Source organism: Ricinus communis, chromosome 1 (assembly GCF_019578655.1).
Source record: "Ricinus communis isolate WT05 ecotype wild-type chromosome 1, ASM1957865v1, whole genome shotgun sequence".
In the NCBI taxonomy this organism is placed as follows: domain Eukaryota; kingdom Viridiplantae; phylum Streptophyta; class Magnoliopsida; order Malpighiales; family Euphorbiaceae; genus Ricinus; species Ricinus communis.
The window spans coordinates 3,066,283-3,085,702 of NC_063256.1; the positions used below are offsets into that span (position 1 = coordinate 3,066,283).

Sequence of the window (19,420 nt, forward strand, 5' to 3'; positions counted from 1 at the left end):
ACTAAAAAATTATCTAGTGCAGAGAATACGAATGTGCTTTAATTCAGGGTTCTGGTTCTTTTACCCTAGAGTTGCCGTGATGCATCAAGTCATAACTTCGAAGAACTCCGCTTGTTAAATGTTAGGGAAGTGGCAAAGGCCTTTATTATCTCGCCAAGTGCTTAACTCTTTTTTATGGTAGGGTCACGATTCCAAGCTTTGTCATGTTTTTGCTAGGAAGTCACAGATATATATATGGTCTTATGCTGGAACAGTTGCTACCTTTGCCGGAAACACTCTACTCTGGTAGACAAATGATAAAAAAATATTAGGAAAGCTGAGTGCATTTGTGAAGTTACGAATATTCCTTAAAGGTAGAATTAACACATTTCCTCTTACAAATTACCCCAAAAATTGTGTATGCATAGTCCCTTAAATTTAGCATTTTAATTTTTTTTAATAGTGTCTCCTAAAATTTAGTGTTTATTTTAGTATATATTACTTCTCTTTATACTCTTATTAGTAATGTTTACCTTACCTCCCTAAAGAAATTTCTGGCTCCGCTTGCTGGAAAGAAAGAAAAGAAAATTACATCTCGCACTTTCTTAAGAGTTCCTACAGTAAAAATGCATCTTATACTGAAGTAGCTAAAGTTTCTTTTTCTATGAACTGCCAACCCAACCTGGGCCCAATACAGCTTCTTTAAAGTTACTTGCTAGAATGGCTATACTTGGGGTCTAATATGGTTCTAATCTAAACCAATGCTTTTAATTGATCAACAATGACATGATATATAAAACCAGGTTTTGCTGCTTTGGACTATGACTTGCATTTTCATGGGAAATTCACTTTATGCCCAGTGCATGAGCAAAACATATTCATATGTCCTGAGAATTTTTGCCCACCAGTTAATGTCAGAATAAACTCAAAAGATAATCAGGTAGGGTGGATGAAACTTCAACTTAGCTGACAGTAGCTCTGATCATTTGAGTCACAAGAATAACAACTTTTGTTTCCCATTCTATAAAACATTACGACACATTGCTTTCATCCATTCTGCATTAAATTAAGCTATAAATAACAGATTAGCCTGAAACAGCAGCCGTTATAGCATGTTCTTGTTCTTGCTATTGTTTAGCTTGGTCCATTTGAATAAGCACACTTTCTCTCACTGTATCAAAAGATTCTAAAAGGCACAAAGTTTGAGCCCCACTAACACCCCCTTCTGCAACACAATAACCACAAGATCACAGGCCAACCTCTTCCAGCCACTCCAACTCAAATTCCAGCAGTAACAGCATTTTTCTGAATCCTCTCTGCGCTCGTTCTTTACTACCAGTAACCGTTCTACACCCTCTACTGCTTCACTGCCAACTGATGTGATAACCCTTATAGAACACAATTCCGATATGGAAGGTATCTCATAAAACAAGTATGTTGAAGGGGAATCCCCAAGGAGATAGTTGCGATTCGTGTCATACAGCACCCTGCACACTCTACTGCCATACTGACTCAGCCTACCTCTGTCAAAATTGTGATGAATTTATTCATGCAACAAATCCCTTGGCTTTGCAGCATGACCGTGTCTGGATTTGCATTGCTTGTGAAAATGCTCCAGCAACTTTTACTTGTCAGGCTGATGCTGCAAACCTATGCATCAACTGTGACACCGAAATTCACTTGGCCAATCCATTGCCGTGCCGCCATAACAGAGTCCCAATATCTCCTCCCCCTGGTATAGTGCCCACTTCCTCAACTACTTACCTGGACAAGTCGCAGGTCCCCCTGCGAGACACAGAAAATGAAGCCATGGCCAACAAGAGTATAGAGGAATTAGAACAAGATGAAGCAGATTCTTGGTTGCTGCTTGATCTTGATAATAATGACGACCAGAGTGATAGTGGATTTCCTTACAGTGAGGATGTTGATGAGTATTTGGATCTCATTGAACTCAATTCGATTATTTAGTATCAAAGCCAAGATCAAAATGATCAGCAGCAACTTTCTTAGCGTTCATCAGGGAGATAATGGCAGTGATAGTGTTGTCCCAGTTCAATCCCTTGAATCAAAGGATCAACGAGACCACCACCACCAGCAGCAGAATCTATTCGTTGACAGTGGATATGAAGCTTCAGAAGCTGCTTTCACCAACAGTACTTCAAGCGGTCACAAAGTAAGATTCTACATCAAATTCCCCCTTTCATGAATTTGCTTCAGTAGGTATTTTTTAAAATTGGTCATCTCCACAATTATATGATAAGTACTAGTTCCCCTAGATGCCTAGATGGTAGTTTCTGGTTTTTCTGCTTGCTTTTCTCAAAGTCATGAGATCATTCTTTCTGTTTTGGAAATCTTTTTAGGACTAACATGTTTTGCGTGTAATTATCAATGGCATGTGACTGACACATGTACTTTTCATCAGACTATAGTTAAAGGGAGCAAAGCTGCCAGAGATTACATTTGTTGTGGATTCTGATATTGAATCATTTAGCTTGGTCTTTCAGTCATATAATAAGTCTATATTCTTCTATATGTGCAAGCTAGCTTTGAAATATCCTTTTCTAATTTTACTGATGCAAGACTAACATTTTTTCTTACGTTTCTGCTATACTTTTCAAGCCAGGTCCCTGCGTCTTACATGAGTTCTGGCCATTTACTGAGAACAAACAACATTCCAAATTCATATTCAAGATTTCCAAATGTGGCAACTGACCTCCTGTCAAGCTCTTCGCTATTGATGCCACTCCAATTCTCCCCAACAAACAGAGAAGCCAGGGTCCTAAGATACAGAGAAAAGAAAATCGAGAAAATTTGAGAAGAAAATAAGGTATGCCACTAGGAAGGCCAATGCAGAAAGTAGAACCCGAGCCAAGGGTCGATTTGCAAGGAAAACAGACATGTAGTTTTAAGTGGATCAGATGTTTTCTAGAGAAGATTATGGCTATGGAATTGTTCCATCATATACCAAGTAAAATAAGAGAAGGAAATTTGTCTCTTGTGAGTGATGGAAATTGAGTTTGTGATCTTATTGCTGCTCTAACTAATATAATTTTGTCAAGTTAAAAATTTAGTTAACTGAAAATAAAACTAATTGTTCTCTTAACTTTCCTGTCCTTGCATAATCTTAAAGATGGACTCTTTTCAATCCAGTTGCAGTTCTGATACAACGTATTTGGTCTATCATGTCCATAAAGTTTTCTTTTTATGCAATAAAATTTATTAATACAATGTACCCAAGAAAGGGGGGAAAGGGAGTGAGAAAAGGACTAGATGCACTACTGAAGGGTTAGTCTAGAATAACAAATAAATTACCACAGCACAGCACTGATATTTGAGAAAAGCTGGTTGTACTTTTGTACCTTTATCTGATGACAAAAGGTGCAGAAAGCATAGTAAAATTCGACCACGTTTAAAGAAACATAGATTATGTCTCTAACATGAAGGTTTGGTCGTAAAGCACAGCACAGCAGCCATCATGGTGAATCTCTAAGGCTCCTATTAGCTCTCAAGTTGGCTTAGTCTTCATAAGAATATTTTCCATGAAAGCTCAGCAAGGACACCTGCAATTCTCAAATAATGGTGAAAGCTAATGCCTGACGCGCTTTTAGTTGCTCATCACTCTAATTCTGATTTCAGAATATTGCAAATATCTTAGTTTTCAACGTTTGTACCGACTAACCCAACTATGTTCAGTATCACTTAAATTGTGGTTTCTGAGAAAATTGGAAAAGGCCAGTAGGAACCCCATGCAGCTAACAAGTTATCCTGGCAAAGAAACTAGTTGGAATGTTGAGTTATGGATTCAGATTTTCGGAGTTGGGAAGTGGGGTTGGAGGAAAATGTCAAATGTACAATAAACCCAAATTCTTCTCTACTTCTCATATTATGAAAGGAAACAGCTGCGAACATGTGGACACTGCCAGAACTGCAAACTAGCAAATTAGTAAGACTGGCAAAGAATCAACTACGCCAAATGTTTAGTAATTCTTTACTCAACTTCATATGGAACTAATGAATTTCATAATTATCTTACTGGACTAGTTATCATAATTTAGAACTGGTGTTTGCATCATGAAAGGAAACTGAAGTAACAGCAATACAAAATATTCTATCAAAAATCCTATCCTCAGTAGTGAGCTTTTACAAAAAAGACAATCGCACTTTTCACCTTTTATTTGTGGAAAGATTATTCATAGTTGAGCAAAGCTCAAACACACGGAAAGATGTGGAAGGAGAGGCTCTTGTAGAAGCAATGGTTGCATGAGTACAAAATTTCTAGATAGCTTTCTTATCCAGAAGAAAATAATTCATGTTTGGCCTAGACATTTGGCATATGTAGGTTTCAGTTTCACAGCTGATCCTTGGACCTCACTCTTTCCACCTAAAGTATCTATTTTAGTGTTCTCATTGGCTGTTCTCAGTTCTTTATTTCTCCACTCATAAAAGCATTCAACCTCAGATTCTTTCTTTTAACTAGGGGGTTGCTCTTTTAACTGAAGCCATCAAAATTACCATATGAACATTTATTGAAGAAGTGCGGAAACGGAGAGAGTGCAAGGCACAAGAAAAAGAAGAATTATATCATTCACAACCAAAAAGAAGACTTGAGATTCGACCATGCAAGAAACAGTCCAAACAACGTTAGGCTAGCCAATTTAAATGCTAAAATCTTTTACATGCAATGAGTTCCTCATGGACCAACAGAAGAATATAAGTACCCATAACTTCATCTTGCTCTACTGATTAATCAGTGAATCCATTTCTCTTGTTAGCTATACAAGTTCTCCAAATAGCCAACTCAACTAAACAAAGCTCTTGTCTAATGATTAGCTCGGATTATCAGTCCGCTTATCTCTTAAACATACAACTAAACTTAACGAATGCATGAGGATGACAACAGTTTGAAACTGGAAAGAGCGCAGAGTACAATTTAAAAGGGATATTTTTTGTGGCCAGTACCATAATAAGTTGAAGCCGTACATGCTCATTCACTTGAGCCTTACAGAATCAACAATCTAAGAAAAATCTTCGTACCATCTGGAAAAGGACAGACTTAGCTAATTTCAAGTCTACTCTTCAAGCAAGCAAAACTTCACCAACTAACAAAATGTAGTTACATGTGACTCCTTCGCAATGCTCAAATCAAGCTACCATGTTTACTGTAATGTCAGAAACAAGAAACAACGCTCAAATGGAGGCGGGTGGAATGCCCTTTTTCCTTCTTGCCTCCTCCCTTTCCCACCCCATCATCATCCAAGCCTATCTATCTAGATTCTTCAAACCTACCCTATCTCGCCCGATTTCTTCATCTCTAAAGTGTAGTTTGAAAAAAATAAAAATTGCGGGATTAAGGAATTAAACATTTAAAATATTCATATTGAGAACTTACGAATAGAAATGTTGCTTAACGATTAAAAGTGTTCAATTTTTAGACTGCAATGTATAAAGTATAAATCAGTTCATTTAGTTTGGTAAATATTGTGGTAGCAGGAGCAGCAGCAGCTCTAGATAATTGATGCCTCATCTGTATCTATGGCCACAGTTCCTGAAACTACCACATTTTCCATGAGAAAGAAAAAATAATCATTCAATCCCTAGTATTCTTACAATAAAGCTATCCCCAAAATCTGAGGAAAAATTATTCTTTCACCTTTCAAAGTGTGCACAAAAAGAACAAAAGAAAATCAATACTTGAACCTAGCAGAACAATTATCGAAATATAAATATTGTTGGTTGTTGGTGTTGGGCCACGTTGGGTCCAGCCCAAAACTTGGCAAAGGAAATTAAAAAAAAAAGAAGAAGAAAATCCCTTTCCTTTTTCCCATTTTTGGTGTCTGCGACAGGGAGAGAGAGAAGAATAAGGAGAGAGAAATAGAAGATAATGAAGAAGAAGAAAACGAAGAGAAAGGTGATCCCTTTGATTCTATTACCTTGATTGAATCTCTTTCAGTTTGTAAGTAGAGTATTTCTTAGTTTTCTCAAATCTGGATTTGCTTGGTTTGGATGAAATTGGGATTTGAAACAGGTATTTCTTGTAATGTGTTACCTCTTGTATTATCTCTCTATTAGCAGGTATATACCTCAAGTTTAGGGCTAAAACTTGAGAAGAACAATTTTATCCATTTTGTTGGTATAGTGAAAGTTTGCCGGTATGCCCCGTGGTTTTTTACCCTCCAAGTTGTGAGGGTTTATTTGTAAGTACCAAGCACCTGTATCAACTATACCAAAGTCTCTAGCTTTGGTACAGTGAAGATGGGTAACACTAATCACTCGAGCATCGGGGGTATTGGTAACATTTGTTTGCAGACAGATATGGAATGTCGGTTAACACTCAAAGATGTGCGGCATATTCCTGATTTATGCCTAAATCTAATATCTGGTGATGCATTGGACAAAGATTGATTCAAACATTACCTAGGAGGTGGAGAATGGAAGTTCGGCAAAGGATCAATGGTTGTAGCAAGAGGGAAGTCGTGGCACTCCCTATACAGAACCCATGCGAAGGTGCTCAAGAATGGGTTGAATGCAGTACAAGCTGAAAATTCTCTAAATCTGTGGCATCAACGCCTTGGCCACATAAGCAACATCGAGTCTCTTTTAGTCAAACATCAGAAAGAAAACATAAGGTGTTGGATTTGGTTTACTCTGATGTGTGTGGTCCCTTTGAAGTGGAGTCTTTGGGTGGCAATCGATATTTTTTGACCTTTATTGATCATGCATCTAGAAAGGTATGAGTTTATTTTCTAAGAACGAAGGACCAGGTGCTCAAATGTTTTCAAGAGTTTCATGTCATGGTAGAGAGGGAGACAGACAAAAAGTTGAAATGCCTCCGTTCTGACAACGACGGAGAGTATACCTCCAAGGAGTTCAAAGCATATTGTGCACAATATGGAATCCGATATAAAAAGACAGTACCTAGAACCCCACAGCACAATGGCGTAGAGAAGGTCAGATGCATGCAAAAGATAGCAAAGTTGCCGAAACAGTTTTGGGGAGAAGCAGCTCGCACCGCTTGCTACCTCATAAACAGGTCACCATCTATTCCTTTGAAGTTTGAGATACCAGAAAGAGTATGGTCCAAGAAGAATGTGACATACTCTTATTTAAGGGTCTTTGGACGTAAAGCATATGTGCACATTCCAAAGGAGCACAGATCCAAGTTGGATGACAAAGCAACTCCATGTATTTTCCTTGGGTATGGAAACGAGGAATTTGGATACAGGTTATGGGACCCAGAAAAAAAAAAAGAAAATTATCAGGTGCAGAGATGTTGTATTCTATGAAGGCCAAACAGGGATAGATTAGAAAATCGATAAGAAGTCAGAGAGAGTTAGTGAGTCTACAGAACTCACACCAGTTCCTTCACCTGGACAGCCAGCAACAGGAGATGAAGATGAACATAATGAAGAAGCCACTGAGGAAACCTCTGACATGATTGGTAATGATGGTGATGATGAGGTCGTTTATGATGCTCCTGAGCAGGGGGAGCAACATCATCAAGGGGAGCCAGAAGAGCTCCAGGTAAAAAGGTCCGAAAGAGAGCACCAACCTTCTAAAAGATACCCTTCTTCAGAGTATATCTTATTGAAGAAAGAATGAAAACCAGATAGTTTTCAGGAGGCACAAGCTCATAAAGATAAGGCTAAGTGGCATGATGCAATGAAGGACGAGATGCAGTCATTGCAAGAAAATAGAACATATGAGATGGTGGAGCTTCCTAAGGGCTGAAAGACATTGAGGAACAAATGGGTGTTCAAGCTAAAAAGAAATGGAAATGGAGAGATTGTGAAGTACAAAGCCAGATTGGTAGTGAAGGGTTTTGGGCAAAAGCAAGGTATCGACTTTGAAGAGATTTTCTCACCAGTGATGAAGATGACTTCCATCCGTACAGTGTTAGGTCTAGTAGCTAGTTTGGACCTTGAGCTTGAACAACTTGACGTGAAGAATACATTCCTTCATGGTGACTTGGAGGAAGAGATCTATATGGTGCAACTAGAGGGATTTGAAGTAAAAGGAAAAGAGAACATGTCTGTAAATTGAAGAAGAGACTATACGAATTGAGACAGGCTCTGAGATAGTGGTACAAGAAGTTCGACTCTTTCATGATGAATCATGAGTACCAGAGAACCAAGGCAGATCCATGTGTTTACTTCAAAAGATTTGCTAATAAAAAATTTCTAATCCTTTTACTTTATGTTGATGATATGTTAATTGTAGGACAAGATGCTCAGATGATAGCCATATTGAAGAAGGAGATGTCCAAGTCATTTGACATGAAGGACATGGGCCAAGCGCGCCAGATATTGAGCATGCATATTACCCGTGATAGAAAGGCCAAGAGACTTTGGTTGTCACAAGAGAAGTACATTGAAAGGGTGCTTGAGAGATTCAGCATGAAAGGAGCATAGGAAGTAAGCTGTCCACTTCCTAGCCATTTGAAATTGAGCAAGAAATTGTGTCCATCTACAGAGAAAGAAAAAGATAAAATGTCAAGTGTGCCATACTCCGCAGTAGTAGGGAGTTTGATGTATGCGATGGTTTGCACCAGGCCAGATATAGCTCATACAGTTGGTGTGGTAAGCAGATTTCTCTCTAATCCTGGAAAACAACATTAGGAAGTAATGAAGTGGATCCTTAGATACCTAAGAGGCACTTCCAAGTTGTGTTTGAGTTTTGAAAAATGTGAATCTGTGCTAGAAGGCTACACAAATGCTGATATGGCTGGTGATCTGGATCATAGAAAGTCTATTTTGGGTTATGTGTTTACTTTTACAGGGGGAGCCGTGTCGTGGCAATCCAAACTGCAGAAATGTGTGGCTTTGTCGACTACAGAAGCAAAATACATTGCAGCCACCGAAGCTGGCAAGGAGCTATTATGGTTGACTAGATTGCTCCTAGAGCTTGGTATGCAACAGGAAGAGGCAGTTGTTTTTTTTTCTGTGATAGCCAGAGTGCCATAAACTTGAGCAAGAATGCTACGTATCATTCCAGAACTAAGCACATTGATGTGAGATTTCATTGGTTGAGAGATGCTATAGAGTACTAGCAGATGAAACTGAAAAAAATCCACACTGATAAGAATCCATCAGATATGTTGACAAAGATAGTTTCGAGAAACAAGCTTGAGCTTTGTTGCCGGCTTGTCGGCATGGATACCAAGTGATGACTTGAAGATCAACGTGCCTCTCTCCATGGGCTGGAGGGGGAGATTGTTGGTGTTGGGCCATGTTGGGTTCAGCCCAAAACTTGGCAAAGGAAAAAAAAAAGAAGAAAACCCCTTCCCTTTTTCCCATTTTTTGTGTGTGCGACAGGGAGAGAGAAAGAGAGAGAGAAAAAGAGAGAGAAGGAGAAGGAGAGAGAAATAGAAGATGGTGAAGAAGAAGAAAACGAAGAGAAAGGTGATCTCTTTGATTCCATTACCTTGATTGAGTCTCTTCCAATTTGTAAATAGAGTAGTTCTTAGTTTTCTCAAATCTGTGTTTGCTTGAGTTTGGATGAAATTGGAGTTTGAAGCGGGTATTTTCTATAATGTGTTACCTCTTGTATTATCTCTCTATTAGCAGGTATATACCTCAAGTTTAGGGCTAAAACTTAAGAAGAACAATTGTATCCGTTTTGTTGGTACAGTGAAAGTTTGCCGATATGCCCCGTGGTTTTTTACCCTCCAAGTTGATAGGGTTTTCCACATAAATTTGGTGTCTCTTGTATAATTATGCTTGATTGTTTATTTACTTTAGCTTGTGCATTTAAATATTGAACCTCTGATACACCAATCGATAAGGTGCTCAATTTATCCATTTTTCTATTGGTTGATTACACAATTGCATTTCTTTTCTCTTACTTGGTATTGAAAGATAAAAATCCTAACATATATTATAAATATATGCATGGGGTACAAGTTCCCGTATGACAAATTATCATGAATCATGAAGTAAGAAGCTAAGAAACTGTTCACATTGGCCAAAACTTGAACCATAAATCAAGTTTTCTATGCCATTTGCTATATTTTAACTCAACCTCCTACTCTATTCCACTATATCATAAAAACCCTTTTATAAATGATATTTGTAATACACAGATATAACTCACACTACACTAACACACGGAAATGAGAATGAAGAGGATGACCATGTTGATAAGGGTTCATCTGCATGAAGGTAAGAACAAGAGTTGTCACACACGCAAGGAGCAAAACCATGAGAGACTTGAGCTAAATCTTTGTATCAAAGAAGTGAAAACATGAGCTATAACTCTCTATTCTGATATCACCTCGGTTAAAGTAGGTACTTCTCCATCTGATTCTCAATCATCATGCTCATCTTCACCTTCAGAATCTGCACAAACAGTCATTCAGAATTCAATGTTAGGAAACTTAGATGTGGCAAGAGTCCTTTAAGCAAATCCTTTATTCATTAATAACCATGTGTAGTTGTCTTCAATATAAGTTGCTTTCAAGATTAAATTAGAAACAGCCATTCTATTAAAATATATTTGGACAATTTTTCTTCTAAACGAAAATGTTAAAGAACATGATATATAGACATGCTGCACAGATTTAGTGCCAGTAAAAATTACTGAGATCTCTTCAAATGGAACTAATTGAGGATGACCTATTAGATTACAAAGACAAACTGATATGCCTTGGCATGGTACAAGAACCTAATAGATAAATGGTACATACCCTCAGAGTGCAATTCTGTGCTCTTTTGAGAGCTAATTTATTCATTATTCTGCTCCATATCACATTCTAAAGTCTAGAACCTAGAAAAAGATTGATACAGTATGGGCAAACAAATGTAAAGCAAGTCAGGCTTAATTCAGCAAAGTCGCTTTACGTTTGGAAGCTTCTTACCTGATCGAACATCATCGCTGACTTTGCCTCTTGCCTTGATTTGTTCCACAACCATTCGAACCATCAAAATCCACCAATAAATGTTGAAAACAAGTATGCAGAATAAAAGTGTATTAAAGAGATAGTAGTTCAGCGGTCCATCCACCATATGCTTCTTCATGTCCAATGTCAAGACAACCTCATAGCTGTTAATAAGTAAATAAATATATTTATCAGAAGAAACAAAAGGCAGGTAGCCAATAGGTGTGCTCTTTGGTTGCTATGAGAAGAGACATGCTAACATTTATTCTTCTTCCATTCTTTATCACCAACAACATTGTTTTCTCAGTGGTGGGAGTATCATATCTATATATTACGATCAACAAATTAGGAAATAACAACTTTCTTTTGGCCTTTCTGAAAAAATTACAAACTAGAGCAAAATTCCAAGTCTTATATGGCTGGAATGAGTTGGAGCATGCAGAAGCAGTTAGAGAAAAGGGATTATATTAGATCGCGAATTAGACATGAGATTCATGATGAGCAAGATGTGAATTTCCCAACAAGCAACAAAAGAAAAGTTCTGTAGTTTGCACCTTGACTTCATTAACAAAGGGAATAATTTAAATGCCATGATTTTGGCTAAAAATTAAGTCTCTTTGAATTTTCTCACCAATAAATAGCATGAATTGCGCAGATTTTCTCCTACAACTGTGGGAATGCTAATAAATAATGTAAATTGGAATTATGGAAAAAAATATCAGCAACTAAGGTTTCTAGTCCTGTAACCATTGCAAGGAAAATGTGTTAAACATAGTGGAAATCCAACAGTTGGAAAATCAAACTCCTAATGAATGCTAACTCACCTTGTGCTCCGAAGTATCCAGAAAGGATAATAGATGATGCGAAATATTGTCCAAGAGAGAACAAACAGAACAAAGAAAATGCTAGAAATCCATTCATAGCCACTATATCTTGACATCTTTGCAATTTCTAGGAATCCATCACACACATCATGCAGGGCCAGAACATTTGAACCAACACGAGCAAATCTGTGATAGGCAGCACATTGTTAAGACACTGAAAAAGCATCTTAATTAATATGTTCAACATAATATTGATACATGACATCTCCTACATGCATGATACTTTTATTCTCATGAATATTTATATGTGTGCCTGGAATATATACCTGTGTGTCTGTTTGTGTGTATACACAAAGCTCCCCCTCAATTCATTTATTAATTTCTTTTTCTGTTGGCTTTTTTTTAATTTCTATTTGTTTATTTGGCAAATAATCAGTACAGAAACCAATTCGTCCAAGCAATGGACACTACAGTACAGAGTGGAAACCAAAGTTGAAGCTGGAGTCCTTCCGGACATTATACCTAAGTATGTAAGACATGACAAGGAGAATGACAGTTGCCACATGATGAGCCATGGAAACTGCAAAATCAGAACGTCTTGTTTCCCAGAAAATCAAAGCGAATATTGAGTATATGTAGAATCCAGCAACAAACATGTAATGGCCCTTTAATTTCAATCTGAGCATGATGAAAATAGCCAGTCAGCTAACCTGAACATAGAAATTTGCATGATTGTAATTCTAACAACATGAACAAATGAAAAGTCAAACATTAGAATCAATCTAATACAGCTATCTGTCTGTAACAATAGGAAAAAATATGTTGGGTAAGCTAAAGATCTCACTTAAGTTTCTGATCAGGCCAAATTTGATCCTCAGGTCCCACCCAGAAATACTTGGTATTAGTGAACCAGGGCTCATTATATGAAACAGAAAGAGCCAATATCTCAGCAGATGAGAAATAAATATATTTCCAAGCTGACTCCTTGAATTTATTAATTTTCTTTCTATTTTCATGTGTCGCAACATCTGTAGATGTACTTGCCTTCCCAAAAATCAATCTTCTTGCTAATTTCTGCAACAAAAACAAACAGCTATGGCATATCAAGCCGGTAGCTATACTGATCCCCAAATGACAATTAACCATCATTTGATTTTAGCTTTTACCAAACTATCTATAAATTCATATAAAACAAGTAAGACCGACCCAAATAAAAAAATAAAGAAAAAAAAAATCTAGACAAAATAATTGCTAGAGAAATTCTCAAGCACTAGTATAGTTCTATCCAGTATCCAATGTCCAGTGGTCGTAGTTAAACTGTAGTATTATTAATTGGCTACTCTATAATAACAATTCAATAGAAGCAGCAACCAACTAACAGTTAAATAATGATAACAAAGCCAACTTATACAATATAAGGTATCGATACTCAAGTCCAGAATAATCATAACCACAAAGAAGAAGAAGAAACCAACAAGAACCCAATAACGTAAGCAAATAAAAACAATAGAAAAACAAAAGTATCATGCAAATAAATGATATATCCATCTTTGTTTCTAAGTAGAGTTAAATGAAAAACCAAAGCAAACCCAATAACTGTATCAAACTTAGAAGCAGTGAAGAAATAAATATAGTGAAAAATACCTCAAAAACGTAAGTGTCAAGAAAAAGCCTAACTGAAGGGAAGAAGAGGGCAAAGAACGGAACAGCACTGAAATCTATGGCCTCTGGGTATGACTCAGACTCCCAATTGATAAAACCATTGGTTCCTACGACACCCATTTGCTTCTTTTAAAAGGGGTTAATCTACAGCAACTGAGAAACAACAGCAAAGACTAATTAATGGAGGAGAATCGTGAAGAGGAAAATTCAGGAGGTCGTGCTTCTTGGGATAAACATGACACTGACACACAAGTTGGTTTTGACTCTGAAAAATAAAAACAGAAATTTGATTTCTGGGCGACTGGTCTTTGATCGTTGCCGCGTGGTCTAATGGGCCTTTCGATCTTACCCAACCCACAAAAGAAATCCTCAATTCTATTTGCATTTCTCCTGGCTAACGGAAAGTTTTCTTTGTTTATTTCATTCCCATAAAATTATAACATAACCATCAATATTTCAAAAAAGAATTCATGTATAGATGAAATGATAAAAAAAATTTAACTTGATTAAAGTTTTAAGTTCGATCTTTATATACAGTTATATTAAATTTTCAAAAAAATATTTTACTATCCGTAAAAATTAATACTATCTTTTTATTATTTTTATCTTATATTTACATTTTAAGTGTCTTGAAGATATTATTTGTATATATATTTTCTTATGTATTATTAGTTGTAAATAACTAGAATTTAGGTTAATTAGCTAGATGATTCCCTATTAATTTTTTTCCTTAATTATAGGCCTCTGTACTTGTATAAATCCTTATATTTGTAGTACGATGTATCAATGATTTTTCTTTTTTTCTTAATAATTTAGCTCTTATTTTTCTTTATGGTATCAGAGCCAATATTGATCTTTGAATTCTAAAATCATCAATCATCATGAATTTTTCATGGTATCAAAGCCATTACCGTCAGGATAGAAACCAGTCGGTTCTCGTTGGGTATACAAAATAAAACACAAATCAGATGGCTCTTTGAGCGCTACAAAGCGCGTTTGGTTGCTCAAGGATATACACAGATTGAAGGATTAGATTATACTAATACCTTTGCGCTATTGCAAAATTAATATCGTTAGATGCTTATTAGTTGTTGCAGCTGCCAAAAATTGGGAGTTACATCAATTGGATGTGAATAATGCTTTTCTTCATGGTAACTTGCATGAAGAAATCAACAAGTCTCCTCCCCCAGGTTATCTCGCACCAAATGATTCTCGTGTATGTCGACTTCACAAATCTTTATATAGGCTAAAGCAGGCACCTCGATAATGGTTTGAAAAATTCTCTTTGTCATTAAGGAAATTAGGCTTTATACAATCTCACCATGATCATTCACTGTCACGACCCGATCTGTGGGCCCGTAACTGGCACTAGGGAATGGGTAGGCGTAAGGCCACCAAATCCCGTAGTAAGCCTGACACTCATTAACTTATTTAGATCTCATCTGATATTACTAATACCACAATTTATCTTAACTATTAAATTTTACATATTTAATTCGGTCTGCCAGAAGAATTAGATGAGACCCGAAACTACAATAATTTACAACTGACAAGTCTATTATTTCTACTGTGTAGAATCTAAGATTTTACAAGTTAACATACCAAACCAATTACATCACCCCATGATGAAGGAGTCGGGTTGCTAGAGAGCCGCAGGAAGACTAACAATCACAGATTTGAAAAAAATAATAAAATTGAGACTGTCAGTCTCGAGAGTGAGTTAAAATCATATATCCAAGAAAAAATAGTTACAAACACTTTGATAACACATTTATTTAATTTGAAATAAATACTAAGTCATGAAAAAATAAATGTGCCATGCCATGCTTAAATAAAATAATTTACACACACTACGGGACGGAGTACCTCAGTAGAATCCTAATCCCAACACTGAACATCTCGACTCTCTCTCTCATTCTAACAGAACTGGCGCCTAGAGAGCGAGGGTCGACCAGGTCCTTAGATCCAGTTCAAACACTTAATTATCACTAACACTCTTAGCCTTTTTGGCTCTCTTACTCCAATAAGACTGGCGCCCAGAGAGCAAAGCTCGATCAGGGTCCTTAACTCCAGTCTGGTCATTTAGATTTCCAAATAAGTCGGCGCCAGAGAACAATGCTCGACCAGGAACCTTTACTCCGGCAAACACACTCTACTAAGCCCAGAGAGCAATGCTCGACCAGGGCAAGTCCTAATTCTACCCCTTTTTAAATTTACCATTTTACCCTTTTTCTATCACTCTCGAATTTATACAGGTGCACTCATCAAAATAGTATGTACTACTGTCGTCCCATCCCGAGTTATCAGACAATAATAAATTCAGTGATGAAGAACATGATATATATAAATAGTAATCAAAGAGCATGATATATATGAATAGTAATTAAATGAATAATTTAAACTTGCAATCAATTAATCACAATAACTATTTAAAATTTGTGTATGACACTTGCATAACAGATATATGACTTTAACTCACAGGTTTAACGACCTCTTAGCTCTACTCCGATGCCTCGGTTGAAGCGAGCCGAGCTGACGGATTATTTAATCACGGAAAATAACTTAATCAATAACATTAAAACATTTGACAATTAATTCTAGGTCTAGACTCCTAGAACTGACTGTCTATGAATCTCGACTCAGGTAAATTCTACTGAAAACTCGGCAAAACCTCCCCTAAAATACGGATATTTACCCCCCATAAAACAGATCCATGACCTGCCAGAAAACACTTCAGATATTCAACAATCCATTTTAACGGGAGTCGGTTCCCTAGGACTTCACTATTTTTTCCGACTCCGCCACACATTACAAAACACGACCTAAGGCAGATAGTCCGACAAATAATTATTTTGACCCAAAATATGTTCTAATACTTGTCAATCTTCCTTTTTTTAATCTAGAACCCTAGCTACTAAAAGATGCTCCAAATCTTTCCCATATCAACTCTATCCTGAGATTAAAGAAATTTAATAATTAGCACGTCAAGGCGTATATCTATGTGTTATTAATATGATAAATTCTAGGAAACGAAGTGGGGAATCCTTTTTCTTTTTTGGATTCTGTGGAATCTGAACACAGTATAATTAGGCAAAAAAAACTAAGTATTGTCTGGCAATAGCCATGAGAATACATTAACCATTGATATATTTCCATTTTTCCTACTCGTTTCGTTCCAAGAATGTGAATATTAGGCGTCAACTTTATGAGGCCACAGGATTCTAGTTGTTATATATTCTAAAGATAATATGGGAATCTACCTTTGCCATACCTGTATACCAAAATAATATGAGGAGATTGTGCCCACCCTCTCCATTTGTGCATAGAATATGTTGTTTGTGTAAGAGGGTGTGCTTATATTTTCTTCCAACATTTTTGTCTATACCCTCTTCTATATACTAATCTAATATAATATGTGTTAATTATATAATATTAAAATATAAAACACTTATATTTATATGTTATTTTTTATTTATATTAAACTTATATAAATTTTTTAAAATTTTTTTCAAATATTTATAAATATATTTAAAATTACATGCTAGATAAAGATATTAGCGATATTTATTTACTAGTATCTAATATAAATAATTTTTTACAATAAAATATAAAATATTTATACATTATTTTATATATATCTAGAATAAATAATTTTTCTTTAGTATCCTATATCATATTATTATTATTATTATTGTTGTTGTTATTATTAGTTATGCAGTAATTTAATATTAATATATAGAAGCTGAAGTGAGTGAAATTTGTTTTTTTGAAGATTTTGTTATTTTTTTACCCACTAATTTAATCTTACAGCAAGTGTATATCTAACTTCAATAAGATTTCAAAGTTGAGATTCCTTTTCCATGATCATATCTAACTTCAAAAAGAAAAAGCTGTTGGTATTTTTACAAATTTAGGCTTCCATTTCTCTTGGAAATTCATATCCAAAGAATCTAACTATATGGACGACTGAGAAAGGATATTAAAAATTAGCTACTAGATGCAGTTGCTCGTCTATATAAGCAAAGTCGCACCTGTTTCCTTCTCCGCACTGAATCAGGTTCCTCACAAGAAGGAAAGAAAAAAGAAAAAAGAAAAAATAGACAGACCCATAGGCAAACCAACACACAGCATGAGCAGATTGGCACAATGGAACACCCCGCTTCCATACGTATTTGGAGGTCTAGTACTCATCATAGGATTCATGTCTGTTGCACTCATCATCCTTGCTTGCTCTCACTACAAGTCGTCGGGTGAGAAAGAAGAGAAATCAAGAAGGACTACAGATGCAGTTGTGGCCATGGAGACTAAAATTGCTGTTATAATGGCTGGTGATCGCCACCCTACCCATCTGGCTAAGCCTTCTGCTTTAACTCGAAATTCACTTCCAAGCTCTTGACGCAGGTATATTTTATTCTCAGTATTCAAGGTGCATTGAGTTTGCTGCTTCCGTACACCTTGTTAATCAGGATTTGAATTCCTGTGGCCAGTTTTCTTGGTAATCCCCTTGTCCGCTCCTGCCTTAATTGATCTGCCTTCTCTATTGGATCAAAAAGATAGATTCAATAGAACGCGAGGAAGCCTGACTTGCTGACCATCCCGGAGGTTTTACGTATCAACAAGAGAGAAAATGAGGTGGTCAGAATGAGCACTATTGGCCACTCAAGATAAACTGTGTAAGAAGAATATAAGGGTATACTATAAATCTTAAAGAAAATAAAATTAAAAAACAAAACAGAAAACACATGGCTAGGTGCTTAAGGTTTTGATAATTTGACATTCAATATCTCTCTTTTTGTTTCTTCTTCTTCCTTGATGGTTTATCAGTTCATTTCTTGGATTATTTATAATTTTATTTTAAGATAATATGTATTTTCAGTAATAAAATTGAGTTACTTAATATACAACTAATTAAATACAATAATAATGAAGTCAGTTAATACATAATTTAATTTTATTTAAAATAAAAATAAATAATTTATAAGATAACTTTATAAGGCATACAAAAATTTCAGTTAATTTGATGGTAAAATTTTATTAAGATGATTTTACTATAAAAGTCTATGTTACATTAATATCTCACCACAAGAAAACAATAGTATTAATTGTAGAGAATTAAAATTTAATGAAATAAAATCACAAATCCAAAAAAAAAAAATTAAAAAAAAAGAAGAAAAACAAATAAAGTTGCAAAATATTTTACACAAGGGGGACACCTTTTTTTTTTTCTTACATTCATTTTTCCTGCAATTTTTCTTGTGAGAACGACATTAATGGTATTTGTGAACCCGAATAATCTTTTTTTTGGTTGAATCAGAATGTAGAGGATTGATATTGGGTAATCAATTCTAGTATATATATATATATCTCATTCCCGCAACCTGGTAGGTAACTTTTTTTTATATATATATATCTTATTCCCGCAACCTGGTAGGTAACTTTTTTTACTCTTTATGTTGACAAAGTGAACAGGGGCGGAATCCAAGTAGGGAAAGCGAATCTATGCTTTCTATGTTTGAATTGGATACCAATTGCTTGGATGCGTTTGAAAGCCAAGAGATGAATTGACTCTTGCATAACAAATTCTTTCTAGTCGGGAAAGGTTTGTCTTGTATCTCCGTAACAAATAGCCCATTTATTGATGGGCGAACGACGGAGATTGACCCCGCGCGTGGTGGATTCACAATCCACTGTCTTAATCCACTTTCTCTTGACAAATAGTAATGGGTGTTGGGTAAAGAATGGTCTCAGCGTATGAATTTCTATTTTCTAGAATTTAGAATATTGTTGTAGCACGTTGAAGCTATTAGAGATGAATCCATATTACATTTTAGTGGATCACACGGGAATGCGACTCCCGTATATATTGAGATTGAAAAGAAAGCACTGTTTTTTTTTTATTTAACCGATTTAGCCATAAAGTTTTAATTTGGCTGAATAAGCCCTTTTGACCCGGAAATGTTTAATTTTTCTTACGTCCAACTCCTGGTTTTGAAGGAATATCAAGCCCTTTCCCTTTTGTTTATTCTCTTTTTTCTGCCTAACTGGTGGATCCATGACACATAAATGGAATCCATTTGTCTTA

At 35.9% G+C, this 19,420-nt stretch overlaps 2 protein-coding genes and 1 long non-coding RNA gene across 4 annotated transcripts; 2 read left to right on the forward strand and 1 right to left on the reverse strand.

Annotated features, from left to right (window-relative positions):
* The first annotated feature begins 148 nt into the window (after window positions 1-148).
* LOC8264573 (zinc finger protein HD1) lies at window positions 149-3,352 on the forward strand. The gene is given in 3 exon segments (XM_048374192.1): window positions 149-2,152; window positions 2,603-2,766; window positions 2,768-3,352. Coding segments are annotated over 3 exon segments (678 nt in total). The 5' UTR covers window positions 149-1,822; the 3' UTR covers window positions 2,952-3,352.
* A 6,474-nt stretch (window positions 3,353-9,826) lies between these two features.
* On the reverse strand, window positions 9,827-13,622 carry LOC8264575 (ceramide synthase 1 LOH3). 2 transcript variants are annotated; one of them, XM_002511975.4, is made up of 7 exons: window positions 13,321-13,621; window positions 12,521-12,750; window positions 12,199-12,354; window positions 11,677-11,862; window positions 10,832-11,016; window positions 10,249-10,313; window positions 9,827-10,126 (listed from the first exon to the last, which is right to left on the reverse strand). In XM_002511975.4, the coding sequence occupies exons 1-6, from the start codon at window positions 13,456-13,458 to the stop codon at window positions 10,282-10,284; spliced, it is 927 nt and encodes a 308-aa protein (XP_002512021.2). In that variant the 5' UTR covers window positions 13,459-13,621; the 3' UTR covers window positions 9,827-10,126; window positions 10,249-10,281. The 2 variants fall into 2 exon arrangements, with proteins under 2 accessions (XP_002512021.2, XP_048235750.1); XM_048379793.1 differs by having other exon boundaries at window positions 9,827-10,313; window positions 13,321-13,622.
* Window positions 13,623-17,410: 3,788 nt separating this feature from the next.
* LOC112537159 lies at window positions 17,411-19,420 on the forward strand. The gene is made up of 3 exons (XR_003081065.2): window positions 17,411-17,739; window positions 17,826-18,723; window positions 18,770-19,420. It is a non-coding gene; the product is annotated as an uncharacterized LOC112537159 (long non-coding RNA).

Bases quoted from the DNA above. Each gene is read 5' to 3' on its own strand.
- LOC8264575 (XM_048379793.1), bottom strand. From the start codon at position 13,458: ATGGGTGTCGTAGGAACCAATGGTTTTATCAATTGGGAGTCTGAGTCA. The intron at 11,863-12,198 runs GTATAATGTCCG...TGCCTATCACAG, and splicing joins GTCATGTCTTACATACTTAG to ATTTGCTCGTGTTGGTTCAA. The intron at 11,017-11,676 runs GTGAGTTAGCAT...ACTTATTAACAG, and splicing joins TGGATACTTCGGAGCACAAG to CTATGAGGTTGTCTTGACAT.